This window comes from Urocampus carinirostris, chromosome 4, assembly GCF_059441175.1.
Source record: "Urocampus carinirostris isolate Australia breed hairy pipefish chromosome 4, RoL_Ucar_1.0, whole genome shotgun sequence".
Taxonomy (NCBI): Eukaryota; Metazoa; Chordata; class Actinopteri; order Syngnathiformes; family Syngnathidae; genus Urocampus; species Urocampus carinirostris.
Window position 1 is genome coordinate 24,212,450 of NC_142352.1, and position 26,937 is coordinate 24,239,386.

Sequence of the window (26,937 nt, forward strand, 5' to 3'; positions counted from 1 at the left end):
CCCCACACCACTATCATCAGCACTTATCTCCTCCTGTTTACTTGTCACTTTTCACCTTCCTGTTCATTAAGAGCCCAAAAATGAACTTAAAAACAGGGAAGCTTGGGGTTGTGCAGTTTATTATTTTTCGTTATAAGCAGCCACTCTACTAAAATGGCAACGAAGTTGCTCGTGCTATTAGCTTTTTGATTTATTAAAAGTTTTACATCTTCCGTATAGAGTTAACTCAAGACATGTTTATTTGTATAGCCCTTAATCACAAGAGGTCTCAAAGAGCTGTACCGACTGTGCATCATTATAACATTATCCCCTGATCTAAAACCGACATGAGGGCAAGGAACTCAAGACATCAGCATTCAAAATCCGTATCCATATTGGAGTGTCCAATAAAGTGTAAACTTAATAGACGTGGGGAAGAAACATCTGGACAACAATATCATGACTTTTTGATTTGAAATTTGCGTGACTTTGTCGTCTTACTGGATTGTTTTTAAGCACTTTAATGCCCCTTTTCTTGTTTTATGACAATGTACACAATAAAACACTTAAAATTAGCATGTGGTAAAATGCCCGTCAGTTATCATTTTATTTTGTACCTTGATGAGTAAGTCAATGGTGGGTCGGTGTAGCTTTTTCGCAATTTCGGCTTAACGTTATACATTTTCGTGTTTGGTTTCATCTTGGTGCATCTTTACTTTTTAAATTTTAAATTGTGACACTATTGTGTTAAAAAGGAGCAGACCTCCTGTTGTGCTCTGCCATGCATAAGTAGACAGTCTCATCGCCATGCACCAAAAAGCAAGTCTACGTAGCACTGACGAGAGTAGAAAATGCTTACAATCCCACCTGCATGTTTTATGTGGCGAGCCGGGAGGGAAAGTGTGTGTGCGTGTTACAGGATCTTCTCAGCAAAATAAAAAAGCAGTTTCATTTCACTGCTGCACCTAAATCAATTGAAGAAAAGAGCTCGGGGGTTGGGGGGCCCGACTGCATCCCGGGGTGTGTATCCAGGCTGAAGTAGAAAGCACACAAACGGCTCAGCTCTCTCACAGTCAATAACTTTTATTATTCACATTGACTCGCTGCAGCGTTTCGCAAACTCAAATGAATTACGCGAGTAATTGTTAGATTAAAAAAAAGTGCAAATATCGAACTATGGATAAAGATTCCAGGTGCACGGCAAAATTCACTGTGTTAGATTAACAATCGAAAGAAGTTCCATGTGTTCACGCAGTGTTACATTTAATCTATTTACAATGAATTGATGTGCTCCAATCATTTTCAGTGTTTAATAAATAGTATTGCAGTTTAGCCTGAAAACAACACTTCACATGGCCGTGGACACAGAGTAACACTTCGGAATGTTAATCTAACACTGACGATTATACCGAGTCGACAATAGTTTCAAAAATGTCAAGGGAAAACATGTACACGAAAGCATGTACTGTGACAACTCAGTACTCAAACAACTATATTCCCAAAAAATCAGTGTTCGACCCAAAAAAAATACAGGATTTTTGCAGCGCTACACAAAAAAATTGAACTCCAACTCGACCCCGGTGAGATGAGCAGCCATCTTAGCTCTTAAGAAACATAGTCAGTTCAATAACATGCTAATTTATTGGGATTTAGTGTGTTTTATCGTCATTTTTTGCCGATAATAAAGGGTACCATGAAAGTAACATGATCATTTGTTTTGATTCATGCATTGTACTGCCTTTGTTTTCCCATAGTAAAGGTTACCATAAAAGTCGGAGATAAAGGAAAGAAAATAAAGTGACAAAATCGATATAGTTGAAGAGGGAAATTATGGCAAAATGGTGTACAAGTGTCTGCCATCCAAATGCTGCTCAAAGGAACAGTAAAAGCTTTCACATTGGTTTATTTTTTATTTACAGATTTAAATAATGATCATTGTGAAGGTAAATGTTTTGATAATATTTTTAGTATTTCTGCTTGTTTTGGTACACATTTTGTAAAAGGTTTGTATATTGTGGAATGTGTAGGAATATAATCAAAATAAAATTACTTAGTTTTGGAAAAAATGTATTGGTACTCGAACAATTCTGTGTTCGAACACTGATCCTGAATGGATTATAGTCGAGTACAGACGTAGCTGTATCAGCTAATGGAAAATAAAAAAACCTGGACCAAAAAAAAGGAATGGAGTCAAACGAAAACACTAGCACGCTCCGACATGAACCAATTTTTTTCCTTCAAAAAATATTAACAATGCGGAACAGTCGGCATTAAAAACGTGAATGTAGATGTTTTACAAATAGTAAAGGGAACCATTAACAACACTGAGTGGAGGGTGTTGAAAAAGGTAACAGGTAAAGAGTGGCAAGTGGGGAGGGGGGTAAACATGCATGTGAAATAGCAGGCCAGGTAACAGCAGGTAAGAAAGGGGGAGGGGGAAGTTGAAAAGGGATGAGAGCAGGTCACATGGCGTCAAAATGGAAGCGGTGGGCTTCCTGCCTCTTCTCGCGATCGTCCGCTTTCTGGGGCACAGAAAAAGAACACAAAAAGAAATACGATCAGGACTGCGCAAAGACAAAAGGACGAGCACCTCCCCACATTAGTCCCCCTCCTTCTCAATCCACATGACAAGCTAAGAATCTTCATCCCGACCAAAAAGGTTTTTGCCGACAGCTGCAATTTCTCACCACGTCGCCAACTTTCTTTGAAGTGACAGCTGACGTCTTATTGAAATCACGCTCACGCTTCTTGTCCTTGTGCGTGTTTTGTTCTTTTTTTTTAAATCTAGTGCCTCTAAATACGACAAATTAAAGAAAGTAAAATTCCTGTACCATTTTTTGTGGGCAGCGGTGCAAAAAAAAAAGATGTGATTCAACAAAATAAATGAAATTCCATTTAAGGATTTTCCTTTATTCCCAATATCAAACAATATTCTCTTGAGGTATATCAACGAAGAGTCTACAGAAAAAGGTAAAACATTGAGTCAAACATATACCAATTTAGGTCAAGACATTACCGATCCGCTACTTGGGTTAATTTCCTGTTTTTCTTTCTGAAATAACCCCCCCAAAACTAGGTTGTTTCATAGGTTTTCTCTAAAACAATAAAAGATCACATAACAGCCCCAAATTGGGTATTTTTGGTACAAAGTCACTTCTGAAAAATGATCTTATTTTGTATGAATTAGCTGTAGAGTTTTCAACGTTTGGTGAGAATTCCGTTTTGCAATGTCCGAAAATGATCAAACAATGTCAAAACATGTGAAGTGAATACTGTGTCTTAAGTCAATCACATTGATATGTTATTTGGCTGATACTGCTGGAATGTGAGGTTGGGGTGGGGGGCATTCTCTCCGTGACAACTTAACCACATGGGGGTCAACCCCTCCCAGGAGACCAGAACTCAGAGCTGGTACACGTCTCACCTTACCTTGCAAGGAAAGTCTGATTTTGGCCAGCCACAAGGCAGGAGGGATGTCCTCACAGGAGGAACGGGACCAAGGCCCTGGCCGGTCCTGGCCAAGTCTCAGCTCAATGGGCAGCCAGGAAGCCTTGCTAAATCCGTCGCCAGGCTTGATGAAGCTAGAGGCCAAACCAGTGGGACAAAGCCAGCGACCTCAGAGAAGCCTCAAGCCACCAGCAGTCAACCTCTACCTCAACACCCTGCATCCTGTGGTCCTCTTCCCAACTGGGTCTCAAGACTACAGGGATTCCTTATCACTCTACTGCCGAGGACATAAAGACTGGGCCGTCATCTTCATTGAAGCAGAACTTCGCAAAACATCTCGTTGTTGCTAAGTATTAGTGTGACATAACTGTTGTTGTCTATCCAAATGGTACCAGTTTAGGTTCTTAACTTCTAGTTTTGTTTTGTTTTATTGTTTTCTTACCGTTTTGTGTTATATTCAAGCTTCTCCAGTAGATGATTGGTAAAAGAAAAGTCCATAAATCCAAGAGTGTGTGTGTGTGTGTTGATTAAAGTACATGAAACTCTCAAAAATTCATCTAAAGTGTGTGTAGCCACTCTTTAGAATAATTAAATAAGGTTTTTTATCTGTTTTCCTGACATAATGATCAAAAACGTATGTGCTTCTCCAAAAGGGTGAGACGAGTTTTGAAAAGAATAAAGTCGAGTCTTTAATTCAATCGGGCAATAAATTGTTTATTAAAATAATGTATTTACCATCTATCTTCGCTACACAAGTCTTGAGGCAAAACCTGTTAAATTTATTTTTTGAATACCTGCCATAAAGTGGGTAGATTCATTATCTTTGAAGAATCCCCACATTGGTTAAAAAAGTGCAAATTGGTTCAAGAGATGATTAAGCCACTATTTGGGTAATTACCATTATTTCTAAATATTTCCAATAAAGTGGGTATTCATTATCATTGAAAACCTCCAATGGATGAAAAATAGATAGACAGATAGATACTTTATTCATCCCCACAGGGAAATTCACAAAAATAATGTGAAAAAATGGCTAAATTGGGATGATTATTATTATTTTTAAATATCTTCAATAAAGTGAATACATTCATTATAAAAAGGCTAAATATTGTGTCAAAAATAACCAAAATTAGGTGATCTACCAAGGTTGATTCCATTTTTCTAAATAGATCTCTTATCAAGTGGGTAAATTCATTATAATCAGAGAATCCCCAGAAATAAGCAAAAGGGTAAAAATAGCCTAATTTGAAGCAAGAGATCACTGATCCACAGTTTGGATTGATTTTGACCCAATTTGCTGTTCCAATAATTATAAAATAAGAACACAGTAAAATAATTGTGTTGTTGCAGAAATACATGTGAGACCCAATTGTGAACTAAAACCTAATTATTTAAATATTTGATTTTATACTTAAAAATATTTTTGGATAAGAATGTGTTGCAAAAAACTGCCCCCCCTTGTTCTCTTAGCTCATCCAACTGACTCCAGAAGTTTCCTAAACACTTCTGAACGATACAATGTCGACTGAAATGGCAAAAAATGCCATTAAGTCCCACCTGCTCAGTGTTGGGCTCAGAGGTCTGTGCAAGGAGACACTGGAGAACAGGCAGCATATGAAGACAAATAACACACCAGACAGGTCTGGGATAAAGTTGTGGAAAAGTTCAATGTAGGAACAGGATAGAAGACAATTTCGCAACATTTACACATCTCCTAGAGCACTTTGCGAGGAATAGCATCAAAATGAAGAGAGCATAAAACCATTGCTGACCTACTAAGACATGGCCGTTCCTTTAAACTTTTGGCCCAAACAAGGAGAAAATTAATCAGAAAAACAACCAAGATGCCCATGATCACATTGGATGATCTGCAGGCACCCAACTGAGGATAAGATACCTTTTAGTTGTCTCGTCTCATCTCATCTCATTAGCTCCACCGCTTATCCTCAGTAGGGTCGCAGGGGTGCTGGAGCCCATCCCAGCAATCATCGGGCAGTGGGCAGAGGACACCTTGAACTGGTTGCCAGCCAATCGCAGGGCACATGGGGACAGACTACTTATTCACACCTAGGGACAATTTGGACCAGCCAATCCACCTGAAATGCATGTCTTTGGAATGTGGGAGGAAACCGGAGTGCCCGGAGGAAACCCACGCAAGCACGGGGAGAACATACAAACTCCGCACAGGTAGTCCGGTAGCTGGATTTGAACCCACACAGGAGGTTCCCGAAACCTCAGAACTGTGCCGCACACGCGCTAATCACTGCACCGCTGTGCTGCCCCCTTTTAGTTGTACTCTGCATAAATCTGGCCTTTATGGAAGAGTGGCCAGGAGAAAGCCCTTTCTGAAAGAACACCATTAAAAGGCCCATTTGACATTTGCAAGAAGCTACATTGGAGGCACAAATTAGATTTTAAGAGAGTGCTCTGGTCAGATGAGACCAAAACTGAACCATTTGGGCTGAATGCAAGGCAGTACGTTTGGCGTACGAGTAACACTGGGCATCACCCTGAAAACACCATTCCCTCAGTCAAACACAGGGTTGGCAGCATCATGCTCTGGGGTCGCTTTTCTTCAGCAGGGACTGGGAAGATGGTTAGAGTTGATGGGGAGATGGAGATCCAAATACAGGGCCATTCTTTTATAACATTAATCAGAAACCTGGGGCGCTGGTTCACCTCAACAGGATAACATCCCTAAACATTAAGCAAACTCTACACTGGAATAGTTGGTGTTAGAATGGCCTAGCCAAAGTCCAAAACTCAATCCTATAGAGCATTTGTGGACAGATTTGGAAAAATGCTTTGCACAAATGATCACAGCAAACATTTCTTGTCAATTTTGTATGAGTTGCTTAGTATAAAATGTTGTATGTATTTGGTTCCTTTTCACGTTTGTGTCTCCTATGTCGATTCTTACAAAACAATTTGAGTTTTCTATCTAAAAGTTTGAAGCCTGAAATACGGCAATATGTCAAAAAGTTTTAGTGGGGCAATACTTTTGCTAGAAACTGTACATGTACTGGATAAACTTGCATCTTTATCTTTTCAGTTTAGTGAACGAAAATGTGAAATTTCCTCCGTGATATTAAATCCTTCCACCTAAAAAATAAGGAATAATTAGTCAGTCTGTCACGTGTATTTTCCCCCCCTCTAGATCAATAACCGATTCATCTTGAGGATATTGACTGATTGTCCTGCCCGTTGTTTTTCTTCTTCTCGTTTTTCCCTCTGCGGTAAAGATGAAAGGCCAGGATGTTCTTTATTTTGGCAGCCACAGCACTATCGACGCGTAATCGGGCATCTGAGGGACGCTATCCGTTATCCGAGGCCGGCGTGAATCATAGTTAAGCGGCAGCGCATCGATTTGTGTCCGTCCGCCGCTTTTAATGACGCTGTCGACTCTGATGTGGATTCATTAAGTCGGTCGCTGCGCCTCAGGTGGGGGGACGCTTCCTTTGGAGTGATTGATTGGCTCCCGTTAATATTCATCTATTTTGCTCCGTATGGACGTTTGCCACTTTAAGTTAGTAATGTCTGTCCTCCACCCGACTTTGTTGTGAGGAGAGTACGGAGACCCCTTGCTACTTTGCGCTTCGGTTATTGCTGGTTCATTGTCATTTATACCTGCATTGTGTTCTGAGCAGACAGCCGTGTGCCCAACTGATAGCTTGTGCATGCTCTCAGACAAACAACGAGGCAGGTGCACAAGTAGCCTCTTAAACAAACTGTGGAGCATGGTGCCAGAGAGTTTTTATTGGTGTCCTGAGTCAAGATAAGCGTCCAAGCTCCACTTTAATCCAAAACACAATACAGTAGTCCCTAGCTGTTTATTTACTTTTTGCAGTTATAATACTTTTCAAATTTTCATCGTGCGATACATTGTGTTCTGCTGCTGACAACATACAATTGGAGTTTGCAGAGGGCAGTGTGTGTGTGTGTGTGTGTGTGTGTGTGTGTGTGTGTGTGTGAGGTGGGTGTGACTGTCTGTGTGCACGAGTGTGACAGGCTGGTGTATGCTGTCAGTCAAACAGTAGGGCAGGCGCACAAGTCAATGTGTTACCAAAATAAACAGCAATGCAGAGCACAGTGACAGCTAGTATTTAAGCAATTTGTTACATTGAAAAGAAATGCATCAATTAAAATCGGCTTTTGAGGAAAGTCAGAAGAGCGCGAAAAACGGGTGATACCCCTGCTGAGTTAGTATCTCACCAACGCCAGATCCATTACCCATGAAATTTGTGGGAAATCGCTACATTTGAGACGGTTGTGTTTTGATCATCGTAGACACCTGGTTCAACCCGAGGACGTCTTAAGTTTATGTGCAGCTAGCCAGCCGCTCTCTAAATTACTTTATTACTCTGAATGGAAAAGTCCGGCGTTGTCCTTTTGTATAATGACAATATAGACCATTAATTCAACTGCAATTACGTGTTGTTTTTTTACTTTGTAAATCTGCAGTTGTGATTTTGTTACAGTCGTATACTCTCAGTCGGTAAGGATGTCATCTCATGGAAAGTTTGACCCTTAGAGGCTTTTATGCAACGCTACTTTGCAGATTTTAACATTTTGCGGGGGTTCTGGTCCTCCCTTACCAAGATAATCGAGGGATTACTGTACCATATTTTCACACTATAGGGTGCACCAGGTTACAAGGCGCACCCCCCCAAAAAATTGTCTTTTGTCATTTTTTTCATGAATAAGGTGCAACAGACTATATGCACAAAATTGAGAATAAAGTAAGAGCTTGTGTGTATAGGGATAAATATTAAAGTATTCATGCAATGCATTATTAATATGCCACAGACCAAAATCGCAGAACATTGTACACAAAGGGGATCAAACCAGGTTAGTGTCGTCAAGAGCGCCGACACATTACAATTAGACTAGCGGTAAAAATAACATACAAGATGGAAAGGGTACACCTTTTTTATGGCTAAATCTAAGCACTTTTTAAGAACTTTCAAAGCCAATTGAAAAAAAAAAAATCCAGTGCCATTATAAGGAGAAATTCGGTGTGAATCATTTAATCTGCAACTTTCATGTACGATTTTTAATCTTGTGTGTGCATTTATCAAGACATTGTTTTTAGATCTTGAGTAAATCGCGAATATGTTTGTGGATCTTAACAATACGTGTGTACATATTTTGAAACAAATCTCTCTATGTATAGGTAATACGTCGCTTAAATTTTCAGTAGCAGTAAGTTCTTCGCATTACATTTAACAGTGGGACACAATACCTTATTTTTTTTTGCATAGCCGATAATAAATGTCTATAATTGATACATAATGCTTGGACTAATACATATTCCATAGTGCCCTGTTTAGGTGTAGCATGCACTTCGGGGGGTGATGTTACTTTATAGCACAGGTGTCAAACAGACGGCCCGCGGGCCAGTTCAGGCCCGCTAAGGGATTGAATCCGGCCCGCGAGACAACACTCCGAGAAGCGCAAAAGAAAAACAAGCTGCAGGTTGAAATATGTCAACTTGATGTTGCCAAAGAAAGGTGCCTCTAACAAATACACTGTACTTGTATTTCTTTCTTTCTCTCTCTCTCCCTTTTTTCTCTTTTCCACCCCTTTTCTCCCCCTCTCTGTCTCTTTCACTCTCTGTGTCTCTTTTTCTCTTCCTTTGTTGCTCTTTGTCTCTTTCTCGCTCTGTGTCTTTTTAACTTCTTTTGCTCTAACTTCCTTTTTTCCTTTTCTCTCTTTTTTCTTTCTCTCTTCCTACCCTTTGTGCTTTCTTTTCTCTTTTCTCCCCTTCTGTCTTTCTATTTCTCTTTGGATTTCTTTCTTCCGCTCCCTTTCTATCCCCCTCTCTCACGACTTCTCTTTTTATCTCTTGTTTCTCATGCTCTCTCCCTCTCTCTCTTTCTTTCTTTGTCCCGTCCTCTTTCCTTTTCCCTCCCTCTTTCTCTTATTTCTTTATCTCTCTTTTTCTTTCTCTTTAATCTACTAGTCTGGCCCCAGACAGAATGTTTTTTCTATCGTGTGGTCCCCGAGTTAAAATGAGTTTGACACCCCTGCCTTATAGGACAATGTCATAAGAACTAATACTTGCTGCTGTTAATCATGAAGGAAGAAATGCAAAGGCAATGTTAAATCACCAGACAGCAATGTCGGTGTCATTTTTAAGCAGACTCTTTGTGAAACATGGCAAAAATTTCAAGCAGTTAAAAGCACCTCAGACAAAATTAAGACACTTTTCATAACTTGCAAACCAACATTAAAATCGAAGCATTTTCTAGAATTTCTATTTCTAAAATGAACCTTGCATTAGAGCTTATCCCATTATCGCAGTATTTTTTACTCACGGTGCCTCAACACAGATTTGCATAGTGCATTTTATAGGTTAAACAGTTTCTGCTTCACTTTTGTGTCATTAACCTCTCAGTTTAATATGTACATAAAAAGATTGTTTGGTATTTTGTAGAAATACTGTTTTCTCAATTCTCTAGCATTCAGTGAAGAAACTGTTCAACCTATCAGAATGCACTATGCAATTCTGTGTTTCTTCCAATGAGTGAAAATAGTGTGAGAATGAGATAAGTGCGAATGTCCTGTTGCATGTCATTTACCACTGGTGGTCTAGTGGTACAGTGTCGGCACTTTCACCGCCACTTTTTGGGTTCGATTCCCATTCCGTTAAATGTTTTGCAATTTAGCTGGGTGATATTTATTCATTTGCTCAAATGAAATACTACCGTAAAACATTGTATGATAACCTATCATTACCTATAATTACTGTATGCATTTCCAATCTTATCAGCTGTATTCTGCCTTACAGTTTCAAATACACATACAAAATGACAGCCAGCCTTCTTGGTTTGAGATTTCATATTTTTGCAGCGGCGATTTAAGTTACACCCAAAAAATATTTTCAGTATCCATGCCAGGAGAGACAGTGTGAGTTTGTCATTTGTCTCAAAGCCACCCGTTTTTGGTTGTAGGTTGTCCAACAGTGCTTCAAAGACAAACTTAGTTTGAAAGTTTCACTAAGCGACATTAAGTGTAATGACTCAGTCGATCATGAGGCAACAAACACAAAAGTCTCAAAAAGTTATACCGTAAAAGATGCAGAAAGATTACAGTTTTGGTCTAAAGCAGAGATTTTAGCTATGCTACAAATCATAAAAAACGAGATTTCATGCTAGTTTGAAACCTTTGAGTTACATAAACTATGGTGGGTGGTTGGATCCCTTAACCGGATAGGGTCGTAGTGGCACAATTTCCTGTGGTGTGTCTTGGGCAAGTACAGCTTGGTAGCGCACATCCCTCTCCAGGCCAACAATTTCCACACGGTCTCGAACCGAGGACCTTTCGTGTGTTCGGCAAATGTGTTAACCAGTGCACTATGGAAAACCTTCATGTAATTTCTCTATTTTTAAGATATTTTAACTTGTTGTTCAAGTAAGGATGACACTTCACAATTTTCATTCTACATTTTATTTTTCAAAGACAATACATATTATTTTCTATTAAAATTTGTATATTCACTCACAAAACAATGAAAACTTATTTTACTTAGAAGATGGTCGATCAAATAGCTCAATTTTTCTTTCGTGTAGAAAATATTTCTTAAAATTAGGAAACATTTTTGTACCGTGTACTATGCAAGACAATTGTGCTTATTTTAAATATATTCCTTCTTATTTTGGTCAGGACCAAGTTACAATATCTTGCTAAACTATATGAGCAACATTTTCTGTCACTGCGATAAGATTTCCTTTTTTTTAGGAGACTGTGAGAGAAAAAAAATCTCTGCCATTTTGTCCTTGTTTTAAGCATTATTTGTCTTATTTTTCTATTTTAAACGTGCCCTTTTTTTGCAGCGAGCATAGTAGAAAGCTAAAAAAAAATGGGTTTTTGGAGCTGTAGTAAGTTGGTGGAGCTTAGTCACTAAAAATAATTTGATTGTAAATGAATACATAAGTTAAGAAAAAAACCCAGCCGACAAAAACAATTTAAATTATCCGCATGAAATGTTATGGCAGTCAATCCTGAGTCAACCCACCAAAAACTAGTTGGTTCTAATTGACTTTGCAAGCAACCATAGGAGAGTTCATTTGGATGGTTTTCAGGGGCCCATTACATTACGCAGTGATTAAGTTCAATTACTGATTGACAGTTAATCTCATAGGGGGTCAGGATTTTGTCACTGTGTCAGCTTTTTTATTAACTTGCCAGAAAACAAGAAACCAGCTCCACAGGCTCAATCGTCAAAGCAACATTAGGCAGCATTATAAAAACTCTCGGAACCAGGTAAGCTTCGTTTGGTATTTACATACTATGTTTACATGTACAGTATGTATTACCAGTATTCAGATTACATATTATTTTCCCCCCATTTTATTAACACTCCACTTATTGAAGAATATTTTGTTTGTTTGTTTGTACATGATTCAATTGTTTGTTTGTTTGTACATGATTCAAATTGAATCTTTTCTTCCGGCGCCGTCACGAATGGCAGCCACTCCAGCAGCTCCCGTGTTATTTTCGATTGTTCTTGATTGTTCTCAGCTCAGGGATGCTGCTGGAAATGTGAATTTCCCTTCGGGGATGAACAAAGTATCTATCTATCTATCTATCTATCTAAAGCTATGTAAACACGCACAGAAATCTGATCAAAATCTTAGTCCGACAGCGAGTATTCTGATTGCATAGTTTCCAACTATTGATAAACTTATTCCAGAATGGATAAAAAGAATTTTCTGATTTGGGAAATGTTTGTCTGAGTAGTACAATGTTATCACAGCAATGTGAAAATGAACACAGTTTGATATGTCTGATTTTCGTAGTTTTCATAGAAAATGTGTATTTTGTCATTTAGCTTACTTGCTTTGTGAATGGGTTATATTCTCCGAGACAATTCTACTTTAATTCATGCCTTTCGATGATGAGAACACCACAGTTGTTTCCATCCATGAAGAGCGTAAGTCTATGCTTCTGTCAAGTCACAACCAAGCACAGCTTGTAAACAGCCGGTACAAATGAAAGAAGAGTAAAATATCCTGGTACTTCGTTTAATTTGGTTTGTTACATGATTGAACAAATCCTTTATTTAAAGGGACACTAAGTCATATTTTACCAATTGATGTTGTTGTTTAGGTAGTGCAACCGAAAATGAGCGCTAAAAAGCACAAGAAGGAATACAAACTGTTGAGACTCAAATTGACCGCTCTTTTCAATTTTCCTCACATTTTTTTGTCTAGCCTTTCATCAATTGTTTTGTTATTGAGGGTACCCTTTATAGCAAGGTATTGAAAAATCATGTCAACTCCCTCTAAGTGAGCCAAATGTTATGTTTGTTAAATTAAAAATTATTGACGGACTAGTATTTAAAATAAACGTACGTTTATACAATAGCCGATTTTCTCATTATTCAAGTCAATTTCTTTTTAAATGAATAACGTTTTTTTTACCACTAGGCTGCATTAAGTAATACACAATGTCAGTCAATAACTACTTTCGGGTTCGAGCTGGGCTTCTCTTTCGCGGACTACTCCCCCCCCTTTAATCATCGACCCGTCGTTATAGGTTTTTTTCTCTTTGTCTTTCAGATGTAGTGCTGTTGGTGTTTATTGTGCAAAGTTGTGCATGTGTGGCTGAGAAAGGGATTCTCTCCCCTCTCATGCAGTGCAGCCCGCGACCCAGAGAAGCGGGTGTGCGACGGGGGTGCGGAGTCAGCCATAATCACCCCTCTTGCTCTCGAGTCGTCCAAAATAAAATATGAAGGCCCGATCTTACTTCTACTTTCAAACTGCAGGTATAACGGGTTATAAGTCTGTCAGCTGGCATATAAACGATTTAATAATTTGTTTCTAAAAGCTCGATTTTTGATGCCCGTCGGACCATTCCCTGCATGTAACTTGACTCAATGATACTTCTTCTTTACACACATGTGCGCACATACAGGTCCATACGCACGGCAGATGGCCGGGCAAGGACGATAGAGCTCGGCAGTCGGTGTTACCGCTGTGCTTCGGCAAAGACAGGCGGGGAGGGGGAAATGCCACAAAAACAACCAACAACTCGCACGTTCTCGTGTCTGCGTTAAGTGGGAGTGTGAACATCATGAGCAGGAAAACTGAAAAAAATAAAATAAAATAAGCGGCGGCGGAGGCTCCCCGAAGAGCATTTTTATGTTACGTATGAAAGAGTGGATTCACCAAACTGAAAGACACCAGTAAATGAGTCCTTCTGGGTTTGTCTTGATATTGGTGTGCTTTGTGTGCCTGACCTTCTCCTGCCAGTGGAGGATGCCGATGATGACCAGGATAAAGACGCAGACGCCGATGAGGGCGATGGCGGTCAGCAGCACGCTGTTACTGGGTGTCAGGTACAGTTTGGCGCTCCAGCTGGCGAGGAAAGAAAGACAAGTCGGCATTTTGCTTCGTTAGGTTCTTTTACGCCTTTTCGTTCTGTGTCATGGGAGGAAAATAACTCGTCAGCTAGTGTTAACATCCATTTTGAGATTACTGTGATCCTTCACTACTTGAAAACAGGAAGGAAAATGGGTCAGAGGGTAAAAAGGTGAGAAGGGTGTAGAGCAGATACTGTATGTTCTGGCACACTGTTCAACACACCAAAATGTTTAGTTCCTTCAACCCATACTGTGTTTCAGTAAACTATAGGTAGCATCTCACACACATACCCCTTTGGGGGTATTGCACAAAAACAAGATAAGGGATTAAGCCAGGATATGTTTGAGTCATGCACCCATAATCCATTATCCCCAATCACATGTTTTGGCAAGCGTGGGCCAATAGAGAGCAAAATTCTCAGGCCTGGTGGCTTTTTTTTTGGACATCTTGTCTACCAAAATGTAAATTGCAGTCCACCACCTACCATTCATTGTCCCTGATCTATATTGCTGCAAGCGGGGACCGGCAGAGTGCACTTATGTTGTGCCTGGCACCTCTTTTTTTCCAGTTACTGTATTCTCGCCTAAAACGAACTGCACTTGTGCGGCCGTGATCCATTACTTCCAATCGTATCATGCTGCTAGTGGGGATCTGCAAAGCGCACTTTTGTTGTGCCCAACACCTCTTTTTTTGCCGCTAATGTTTTTCCGCCTAATATTACCTACACTTGTGCAGCCAAGCTCTATTATCCCCAACCAATCCCTTATTACTGCGAGCTTAGACCGACAGAAGGCACTTTTGTTCGGGAAGCGTGCGGTTCTGGTCTGCTTAAAATTAATTAGATGGTTGTGGCTACGATGTATTATCCCTGCACTACTATTGCTTAAAGGAGGGGCAGGCAGGGTGAATTTTTATTTTGGTTAAGAAGCGTGCCATTGTGGCCTGACTAATAAGTGCACTATTTTGGCCACAATCCTATATCCCCAGTCGACTATTGCTTAGAGCGGGGCCCAACAGTATATTTGTGTAATTTATGGTGTATTTTCCCGTTTCTTTACGCATAAAATTAACAGCACCCCCTATGCAGCCACAATCCATTATCTGGTTGCATATTGTGCATGTTTTTTTAATTTGGTTCCTGGAATAAAATAAAAAAAACATCTTTAACTAAAAAACAAATATTGTGATTTTATGAAAATTCTCATTTTTTTCAAGAAAAAAAATAACTTTCTTAATCATCAAAAAATAGATTCAAAATATGGATGGTTTCCAGCCATTGGGATAAGCATTTAAGTGTATCCTCCCTTAAAATTTGTTTCAATAAAAAATTCTTAAAATTCTTAAAATTAAAAAAGGACATGTTTTCTGCCAATGGAGTAAGATTATTTTGCAGTACTTACAGTTGAATACTATTAAATCATGTTACCACAAAATCCCTCATTTCATTCCTGATATCTACAGTAACATTTGCCACAGTGCGGCAGAAACAATCAATCAAAAAACCCTGACATGGCAAAGCATAACGAAGTCATCTCGTCAATCATTTACTGGCAAACGCTCCCACCACATGGGTATGCAGCAATCTCGGTTTTCCAATGTACTTTCCAAAAAGTACAACAACAAACCGACAAGACTGAATATTTTATTTTATATTTTTGAAACACTCACTGAATAAGTCATGTTCGCAATGTAGCAGCTGCAGCTGAGGTTGTCTTGTTAACAAATGTGCACGTCTTCAGGACGTCAGTCAACTGTGAAATGCCAAATGAATACTAAACTAGGTAGTGGAGTTTACAAATGATTGCCTAAAGTATTATCATGGTATTAGGTGCATATATTGTATTTGTAAAGCATGTAAACAGAAATCCCAAATTATTCACAGAAAATGCTACTAATTTTCAAACTGTACAGAAAGTAATATGTATTTTTTTTGTATTCGTATTACTAAAAACGGTCAAGTGTATACATTTTTTTTTTCTAGGAGTAAATATTTGTATTAAATGTAGTCGACCTCAGAAAAATGGGCTGCAAATGGCCCACGCTCTGTATATACAAACATACATAAGTATACACACATACATACATACATACATACATATATGCATATGGCTACATACATACATATGCATGCATATATACACATGCATACATATATACAGTACATATGCATACATACATACATACAGTACATATGCATACATACATACACATATACACACACATATGTACATATGCATGCATACATACATGCATATACATACATACATATATGCATATGGATACATACATACATACATGTATGTATATATATATATATATATATATATATATATATATATATATATACATACATGTATATATGAATCCTTATGAGGCAGCACGGCGGAGCAGTGGTTAGCGCATGTGCGGCACAGTTCATTCTCGCGAACCTCCTGCGTGGGTTCAAATCCACTTCCTGTGCGGAGTTTGTATGTTCTCCCCGTGCTTGCGTGGATTTCCTCCGGGCACTCCGGTTTCCTCCCACATTCCAAAAACATGCATGTCAGGTTAATTGGCCGGTCAAAATTTTCCCTAGGTGTGAATGAGCGAGCGAATTGTCTGTCCCTGTGTGCCCTGCGACTGGCTGGCAACCGGTACAGGGTGTCCCCTGCCCAATGCCCGATGCTTGCTGGGATGGGCTCCAGCACCCCCGCGACCCTACTGAGGATAAGCGGTGCAGCTAATGAGATGAATCCTTATGAACCTTTTTTTTTTTTTTTTTTTTTTACAAATAACTTCTCAATTGTCAAATAACACAAATTTTACAAATATATATATATATATATATATTTTTTTTTTGCACAACTTTATGAATTAAGGACATGATCCAGTTTGCGTGATACTTTTCCGCAGACATGTGACCGTAATTGAAAACGGCATTTACCTAGTGGTTCTGTCCAACAGGAATCAAACATTTTTGAAAAAGCGCCAGAGAGCCACTAGGGGGAGCCAACGACCCGCATGTGGCTCCTGAGCAGGTTCAGCAGGTGGAGCGATCCAGCTTTGTTGGCAATATAAAGCATCTTCCTCTTTTTAGCCAATCAGAATGGAGAACACAATGCACAATGAAAATCTGCAAGGCAGGGAACCAGCGATAACTGAAGTAGGAAGAGTAGGACGTAGCGAGTGGTTTCTGTATTAGGCTGTTTTTTTGATACCAGTAAAATACTGGAAAAGCTCTACCAATATAAAACCCATTTTCTTAAAAAACAATTTGGGGGATATTATTGATAACTCTGACTTAATTGGGTTAAAAAAAAGAAACAATCAAATATTTTACTGTATCCTGATAACAGGGGAAACAAAACATTATCAAATAGAATAAAAATAAAGCACTATAAAGGATATGATCAAAAATACGGTATGAGTGATACTTTTGATATAGTAACTCACATTGTAATATCACAATTCATTACATAAAACTGATACAAATAAAATTGTTTGGCAATATGATTACGATCTTATTTATGTTGCTGTGTCGTCACACTTTTCTTCACGTCGAGAAATATTATGCCATCAAGAAACCATCTGCTGCAGGAGGATGGTTAAGATACACAGTTAGGGGCGGCCATGTTGTGTGCTACCATCTGTACGTCACTTGTGACACCACGCACACTGCCAGATCACAGGCGGTGAGCGTTTGGGTCCGTTTGTGTGTACGGATGTGTGTTTGCACAACATGGCAAAATCTGTGCTGCTAACTTCAGTGTGTTGCCGTTAAGTGGTGCTGCTACTAAGCCAACGGTGTCCATGGCAACGTGCGTTCCTGGTGTCCCGTGGCAAGTGTATGTGTGTGTTTACCTGCTGGGCTGATTGTGTGGGTAAGGGATGACAATGAGCTGCGAGTTGGGGATGATGGCTGTCCATTCTTGCTTCCTGGACTCCTGCAGAGAAAACAATCAATTATTCCTTATGTCAAGATGTTGACGATGAAATGCTATATGCCAGCGTTTCTCAGGCAGTGTGCCGCAGGCCCGCAACTAACGACTATTTTAATAGTCGGCAATAGCTCAGGAGGTAAAGCGCTCGTCAAGAGGTCACATGTTTGATTCCCAGCTCCTCCGTGTTGTATGCTGAAGTGTCCTTGGACAAGACACTGAATAATGCCCCTGATGAACAGGTAGTTGCCTTGCATGGCTGACGCTGCCATCGGTTAGTGAGTGTAAAAGGGAGAGGGTAAAACATAGTGTAAAGCGCTTTTGGAGGTCTTCATTGACTTGAAAAGCGCAATATAAATGCAGACCAGACCAGACCACCAACAATCGATTGGTAAACGACTATTGGAACGATTAGTCGAATACAGCGATCCCTCGGTTATTGCGGTTCAAAGGGATCAGAACCACCTTTATAAACGCTCCCAAGGGTGAAACTTACCTCAAGATGATATCCTTAATGACTGAGTGTACAACTGTAACAAAATAAAAACTACAGAACTACAAATAAAATCAGAACTCACAATTACCGTTGGAAAATGGTCTTTATTGTCATCAGACAAAAATCCAAAGAAATTGGAGGGCTTCATCTTTAAGAGTAAGAGCAATTTAAAGGACAGATGGCTAGCTCCATGCTAGCATCGAGTAACCTCTACCTCAGCCAGTTCTCTGCGATGATTAAAAAACAACCGTCACGAATATAGCGGTTTCCCATGAGTTGTGGCTACAGGTCATCTGTTTGATGGGTAATGGATCTGGTGAGATACAGCCTTGCCAGGGGTGGCTTAAGAAAGTTGTTACATAGCTTAACTGTAGCGGTAGGGCAAGTCTTCAGCCAGGGCTATTGCGTTCTCTCCTAACCGCATAAAAATCCAATAAGCACCTGCTGGTTATCACCATTTTTTGCACTCTTCTGTCTTTTTTAAGAGTCCGATTAAATTGATGAATTTATTTTCAGTGTAACGAGCCGCTAAAGCTACTAGCTGTCGCCATGCTTCCCAGCTTGTGTGGGTGAACACAGCGCCTGCCCCGCTGTTTAACTGCCTGCATACACAAGCACAGAACAGTCACCCACTACACAAACCCTCTCTCAAATGCCCCTGTGGTATTAATGCTGTGTGCTCAAAGTGCTGTCTGCTTCAAACACAATGCACCGTACGCTGATATCAACGACAATAAAAAAGCACGAAGCAGTGAAGTAACGCCAACCGTAGCACAAAGTAGCGAGGGTCTCTGTAATTGGATAATCATTAACTTATTCTTAAATTTTGCCTGAAGTTGATTTAATTATGTAGCACGTGAGAATAAACACAATAAAAAATGGTACAATGAAAATGACATCTTTTATTGAACAAACTGGAGATTCGTACAAAAATTAAATAAAAATGCCCTAAAACCAATTAGGCAGAGTTCTCAATCGTAGATTAATCCATATATAAAACTATTTCCATGTTTTAGGGACAAGAAATACAGTCGGCATTCGTGTATGACACACGAAAAAAGTTTGGGTGCACGTTATGCATCAGGTTTGATCACATTGTCACAAAATATTGGTGGTAACAGGATTCGAACCCGGGTCACGGGTGTGAGAGCGCCGGACTCTAACCAATGGACCACCAGTGACGTTAATGCCACAAGAAGAGGAATTGGGTTGTATCTCATGATCTCACACTTTCTGTAGTCAATTCATTTTTATTTGTATAGCCCTTAATTTGCTGTACATAGAATTTATTTACAGCCTGGGCTCAAAAAAAGGTTCAGGAGCACTGTAACGTTCATTCAAATTTTCTACAGCCAACATCAAAGTGCGTCTGTCAAGAATCAGAAAATAAATATGAACAAAATGAGAAGATAAGCCTGCAGCTAAAGATTATTGACAACTATCTTCATTGTCGGTTTCCTGCCTGGGGGCGAAATATCTCATTAAGACAGCTGCCATGAAGAACACGTACAACAACCGGCAGATGCTTTGCCAAAAGTGCACTGCGTCAGCAATAACTAAATCCACCAGAATGGACAAATTTGATTTGACTATAATGGGTAACTTGGTGTTTGACACACCCGCCCTTCAGATCATTCTACAAGAATTCAACTAAAGACTAAAAATTAGCTGAGACAAAAAAGTATAAAAACAAATCTAGATATATACTTCTAGATCCAGACTAATATAATATCCCGAGTTGCGTGTGTGTGTGTCCTTATAGGCCATGAAACGGCTGAACTGACTTTTGTGCAATTACACAGTAGTACTTTATACCTCTGGGAGTGTCTTCAGCTAGGTTTCATGTAAAGGCACGCCCAATAAATACCCCCCAAAAATTGATAAATATCAGCTTTCGTGTACAAGCGGCTCTAGAGCTGCGAGCTGTCATACTACTTAAGCTACTCTTAAGTAGCCCCTAGGTGCTTTCTTAACAACCCTCACTGCCTATTTTGTTCGTAGACATACAACTTAAAGGTGGTGTCCAGAAGTTCAGAATATTCTACTCGCTGACATCTTCTGGTTGAAATCATCATTGCAGCCTCTGTCACACAAACAGACCTATTTTGTGGTTTGGGTTGGCATTTGGACTGTATTTGAAAAAATCGTTTTATTCGCGGTGAAAAAATATATAACGGCTATTTGAACTCAGCTAGGCATTGTTTTACAAACTTAATACAGAAAATATTGAATTTTAAACTTTTAAGAACACTTCAAATTACACACCCCACCTTCAAGTCTGTTTAATAATGAAACATGAAAAAATAAATCAAGTTCCCCCACCTTGCAGTGGAGTCTATGAACACTCAGCAGAAACAGCCATTAGCACTATATCTTTTCAAGATTACATGATGCTATACAGTGGCAAATCTAGGGTTTAGTAGGGCCCCAAGCAGAAATTCATTGGTTCTAAACGGCAATCACGAAGCCTCAACATTCTGAGTAATCTTGTATTACCCTTAATGGGCTTTTTAATTATAATTTATTTAAATTAAAAGTACTATTGTATTGTAGACTGCTTAATGATGAAGCAATATCTTTAGACGTAAAAAAAAACCCTAACATGAATAAAGTATGGTCATACTAATGCTAGCGTGAGTGGGACTAGCACCATTTGCAAGACATCATTCATTATCAGGGGAAAAATACTATTGATCTCTGTACATTATTATACTGCTACTGGCTTACCACCAACTTGCTTTCTCCTCGACTCTTATTCTTTTAAATTCCAGGAAGGAATGTTTCTCTTTATATTGAAGGTCTCAAAACGCAATTTTCAATTCTTCACTCAACTTCCCTGTCAACTGCAATACAAATTTTGACTCTCTGTCGCCACCAAGTGGGGGCCCTAAGCAACTGCCTGGTTTGCCTGGTGAAAAAAAAATCGCCTCTGGCGCTTTAGCGCTTTAACCAGTCACTGAAGACTTACCAAAGGCTTTACAATGTACTTCACACTTACCCGTTCACACACTGATAACCCGGAGGAGAATCGAAACTGCGACCTCTTGGTCCCGAGATGGAAGCTCTACTTAATGAGTTACCAAGCTACCAACTCCAACTCTCGGAACACTTTCATGACAATTAAAATGGTTATTCTACCCTTTTGTGACAGAAATTTCACTGACTTCAAGACTTCATACACAACAGAAATGGCTACAAACCGGCTAACAAATTGCAACATTTCTGTGGTTTGATTTTTATCGTTTTTGTCTTTAAAAAAAAAAATGTGTGCACACATGACACAGCAATCTGTTCAGGGAAAAGAAAACATGTACTGCTAGTCAAAGTTATGCAATCTTTTTCTTGAAAATGATTTGCTTTGCTGCAACCTTCATCCTCTGAGTCTTTTCATGACATTTTCCATCTTGATGTGTTTTATTTGTATGCGTGGACAAATATGTCCCCATGAAGGCCAAAGTGAGCGCTACAAAAGCAGAACATGTCTCTCTCGGGAAGGTGGAATAGAATTGATCTGTGTTGCTATTAAATGCTACATTTGAAGGGAAACTCAATACAATGTTTGTGACTTCTACTGACATTTTTACTCACATTTTCCAGACATAATGCCATTCTCAAGTACAGTATCCCTGGATTTTTGCAGTGAATCCATTCTATAACCACCTGTATGGAGTGAATTCGGCTCATATAGTAGACTGTCATGCTGAAAAGCACTTTGGACTTGTATTACAGAGACAAAGGATGCATGAAAACTCTAGCTTACTTGCTACAAAGCCTAATAAATATTGGTGAATTTCTCCGGGACATTTCCATTTTGTTCTCCGCTCACAGTGGAAATGCCACAGTTGTACGCATCCACATATAGTAGATGTCCTTGTTTTATCCTTCCATATATAGTGTAAGTCCATTCTTCTGGCAAGCTACATACAAGCAAACTTGTAACACATGGGATAAAAACAGACATGGCACTGCATTGATTTTGATGACACGACTGACCTCATCTTTTTTTCAGCAGTGTGCTGAGGAACACTAATGTTCCGTGGGACCTTGTCTATGGTCTGAAGGAAATTACTCAAACTAGAAAAAAAAAGCATGCCAATGCTTAATTCACTTCATTTTCCGGACTACAAACTGCAGTTTGTTCATGGTTTGGCCAGGGGTGGGACTCAAACTCAGGTGAGACTTATATGTAAAATTATTAATAAATGATCATATCATTGAGTTTATATAATTTTTTATTACCGGTACTTCATATGTTATTTTCACATAAACCGCAAGAGGGCGATCTAGGCCTGTGTTAAAATTAACTTCGAGGTTATTTTAATGAAAAAAGTGGGCCTTGATAAACACTACTGTAAACAATCTACTTGGATTGCTCCAATCAGCGGCCAGGAAACAGAAAGCAGTTCTCCGATTGTTTCATGTAGAAGGTGCTTGTAAGATGACTCTGTATTTACGTATTTACCCAAGGAACTTAATTGAAAACAATCTGACATACACCAAAATTTGAACTGCAAATTGACATGGTAATACTGTACTTGCTAACCAAGAGTATTCTAATGTAGCATAAAATTGCAGGAACAGGCCCCTCCCCTTACTTTGGTCCTTAGGCTTACTTCATAAAGCCTTCATTAACTCAACACCAATACGCATCAGCCCTCCACTGGCTTCTCCTCCTTGAAGTGAGTTGATTAGACGTGCCGACGCTTGGGAGATGAGCTGCTATGTTGTCGGTGTACTTCCTCGCATCTCCTTAATAAAGGCGGGCACACTTATTTGGGGCCCAAGGGGATGACACCAAGTATAAGTAGTAGAAGGCAGAGAATCAGGGTTTGTACACTTTTTTAGCAACTCGACCCTTTTTAAGGCCAATTTTCCAAATTCTCCAGTAACAATAAAATAAAAAAACCTGTGTGAATCATGTAGTTTGCAGAGACACAAATATATCTGCGAGGTACATGTGCCATTTTTTAATCTTGCGTCTAAATCTCTTGAGACATATGATTTTTAGATCTTGAGTAAATCACAAATAACTTTGTGCATCTGAACACACATGTGTAAAAATGTTTGAGACAAATTTCTCCCCATATAAATGTTGGCCAAAAATGTAATATGTAGCTCCCATTACAACTTAACACTGGGAAACGCTACCTTCAGTTTTTGCATGGCCCATAAGGAATGCCCATAATTGATTTGTAATCCTGGCACAAATGCGCATTTTGTGTTGCCCTGTTTAGGGTACCTTGGATCGGTCCTTTTGGGGGCAGCTCAAAGGGGGCGATGACATGTCACAGAACAATGACATACAAACTAATTCCATGTGCCGTTAATTACGAGGAAGGAGGAAATACAATAGCAAAGCCACCAGAGAGCCATGCCGGCGTTATTTTTAAGCAGACTTGTTTTGAAACATTGCAACAATTCCAAACATTTACAAGCAGTTCTTCTAGATTCAAAACAATTTTCAATGCTTGAAAACAGACATGAAAATTGTATTCTTAAGGATTTTAAGTGCACATACAAACCTTGGTTTAAAGATACGACTATAAACCTTACCTTGGCTTGAAACCTCACCTCTTTCCAGAGTTAATTAAAACCCCTTTTGCAAGTGAGTTACAGTAATTACCGTGTGCACCCTTTATCATTTGTCGTTGTTTATTTAACACAGTTGGCGCACAATCACAAGAAAATTTTCACTCACTGATTCTCCAGGCAGATGCGGGATGCCGACGACCAAGTGATCCAAGAAGTTGGCGCTTCGTCCCAAACCCAGTACAGTGTAAGGCAGCTGCAGGGAGAAGTGCGCTGACTGGCTCAACTGACCCGCTGAAAGAAGGAGCACAACTATAATCCATGAAACACAAACGAGAAATGAATAATTTTTCTTATGTCTTTTTTCTTCTTGAAAAAGGACATAAAAACAGACAGATAAATGTAGAACACAAAAAAAGAAAGAATATGAGGAGTTAGTGCCTTGCGACTGGCTGGCAACCAGTTCAGGGTGTCCCCTGCCCACTGCTCGAAGATTGCTGGGATGGGACTGCTTATCCTCAGTAAGGGTCGTGGGGTACCGGACCCCATATCCATATCTCTAGCGGTCTGCTGGTTAGGACTAACAGCTCTTACCATTGCTATCCAGTTTGAGCAATGTGGCTAGCATGAATATAGAATTGGGGTCAGCGATAAAATTCATCGTCAGATCAATGATTGGACAAATAAGGTAACGCATTTCCAGTTTTGTCTGCATACAAGGAGCACGTTCAAATTTCTGGCCGATTTAGATTTTTGGGTGGGCCTTACAGTCCGGAAAATATGGTATTTCCAGTCTACGTAGCACATGCTTGATGGTGGGAGCTTGATACATTCATTATGTGAAAGGAGAAATAAAAGACAGCTTTGTTACAGACTCTTAAACTTAACAACCTCAATGGCCACCTAAATGAAATTAAACATCAAATGCAAATACTCGTTTATGAGCCGCGCTCTACATAAATCTATTACCTCTCTGGCTTTTCCTTGTTTCACATCCCCTCACCCTCCACCACCGCCCCTTTCTCTCCCCATCAGCTGCTGGGTCTCGCCCACGCTGCCCAACTCTTCCAAGTGCAGCCGACATAAATCAACCTCTGCGTGGTAAACAAAGATGGGACGAGAGAGAGAGAGAGGCAGAGAGAGAGAGAGAGAGAGAGAGAGAGAGAGGGAAAGAGAGAGGGATAGAGGAGAGAGCAATGAGAGCCTGGAGGCAGCCAGTGATCTGAACTAATGTGGATGGACTGCACATTGCAAAGCTCTGCCTCTGCCTCGTTCATTGGCCGCTTCCTTTTAGTCCCGGCAACCTCTAGAGGGCCGGGTCACAATTGCACCATCACACTTGAGCTTTCTGAGCGCAAAAGCGCAAAAGCACAAAAGCAAAGCTGCTCCACACACAACAAGACCTATTGAGATTCATATTCGATTATTTCCAAAAGGCAAAATCACCTTATGGATGTCTTCTAAATGCTACCGCCATGACCATGTGACCAATGACCAAAAGAGAAGTGAGAACCAATTTTATCAACACCTATGGATATAGAGAAGAAATTTGGAGTTTGTGGTTAGACAAGCAAATTGACAAAAAGTTTCAATAATCCATGACTTAAAAAAACCCTGGGTTACAGATTTTCTTATGGATGACGCCAAATAAAAAAATAAAAAAGTAGCCTTTGTCAGTGTGGCCATTACATTTTAGTTAGAAGAAGCTAGACCTGGGAGATACATCATTATTTTGGATTAAATAAAGGTATAATGGGAGACAATTTAACATTAAATTAAATAGACACCCACATGCAAGCATTAAATGTTAGTTTCAAACTTACAATTTGAACAGAGATCTTAACAGCCTAATGAAAAATATATATGTATATTTTTTGTTTGTTTTGTTTGTATGTTCATTATCTGAATCGTCAGGCAACGGTTGATTTAAGGGCTTTACGATAACATGCGAAATGTCCCCGATTCGAGATTTACGAACAACAAACAACCGGCCAAGCGATGACCGGCCAACCGACGACCGGCCAACCAACCGACGACTGACCGACTGACCAACTGAGCGACCAACAGACGACCGACCAAACGACGACCCACCAAACAGCGGCCAACCAACCGATGACCAACCAACCGACAACCTACCAACCAACCAACCGACGACTGACCGACTGAACAACCAACCGATAAAACGACGATCCACCAAACGGCAGCCAACCAACCGACCACTGACCAACCAACCAACAAAAAACGACAAACCGGCCAACCAAACACCAAACAACCAACCGACGACCAACGACCAACCAACCAAAAGAAAACTGACTGACCGACGACCAACCAACCAACGACCAACGGACCAAACAATCACCAACCAACTGACGATTGACCAACCAACCAACCAACCCTATGTTAAATAGAAAACAAAATAAAAGCAAAAATTATTTTATTTGTTTGTCATTTTATTCAATGTTGGATTAAAAAAAAAGGGTGACAATTGAAAAATGTAAAGCAAGTTGTTTCTGAAATTAAATTTGGCACAGAAATACCCAACACAAGAGGGCAGAACTTTTTTTGAAGCAGCTAAAATTGATCCAATGGTCTGAATTGTGTCAGATTGTTCATCTGTATACAAGACAGAGGAACAGCATTTTAATGTGTAACATTTCTTGTTTTCATTTGGCAACATAGAACAACTACTCAAATCTATTATCTGTCAAGCAATAGAACAAAACAAACACATAAAAATCTATTGATTAAAAACTGAACCACATATACAAGTAAAACTGAATTGCCAAAAGTTCAAAATTTAATCAGGAACCTTAGCTCAGGAGACACACAACTCTTTTGTTTGCTTCATAATGACAAAACAGAACAAAAAATGGGTGCTCATAGGGTATGAGCTCTAAAGAGACCCATGCTATTTGTTTGGGATGTTTTTTAGCTGCTTCATGCGCTTTATCCTCAGTGGACTGTGTGTGCGCAGTTGTGTGTTGATCAAGCAAGGCTGGAGGCTGGCTTGAGATTCTGATGAATGCATGTGCGTGTGTATTGGCTAAAAGAATATAGGAAATGTGGCTATGGCTGGGGGAAAGCCATCCCACAACTTGAAAATGTTGCCATAATGTGTGTGTGCTACATCAGAAATTCAAGCCAGCTAGGACTTGGCAGGAAACCGCAGCCAGCAGACGACAGATAGTCAACAATGGATCAC

At 39.7% G+C, this 26,937-nt stretch overlaps 1 protein-coding gene across 1 annotated transcript in view; it reads right to left on the minus strand.

The window, feature by feature from the left end:
- Window positions 1-1,046: 1,046 nt before the first annotated feature.
- The window catches only part of itfg1 (integrin alpha FG-GAP repeat containing 1), a 188,503-nt gene continuing 162,612 nt past the window's right edge, over window positions 1,047-26,937 (minus strand). The window contains exons 15-18 of the mRNA XM_088333947.1: window positions 23,905-24,029; window positions 17,634-17,716; window positions 13,670-13,787; window positions 1,047-2,501 (exon numbers count right to left, since the gene is read on the minus strand). Of these exons, the coding sequence (XP_088190073.1) occupies window positions 2,442-2,501; window positions 13,670-13,787; window positions 17,634-17,716; window positions 23,905-24,029 (386 nt within the window). The 3' untranslated portion in view covers window positions 1,047-2,441. The remainder of the gene's footprint in view (window positions 2,502-13,669; window positions 13,788-17,633; window positions 17,717-23,904; window positions 24,030-26,937) is intronic.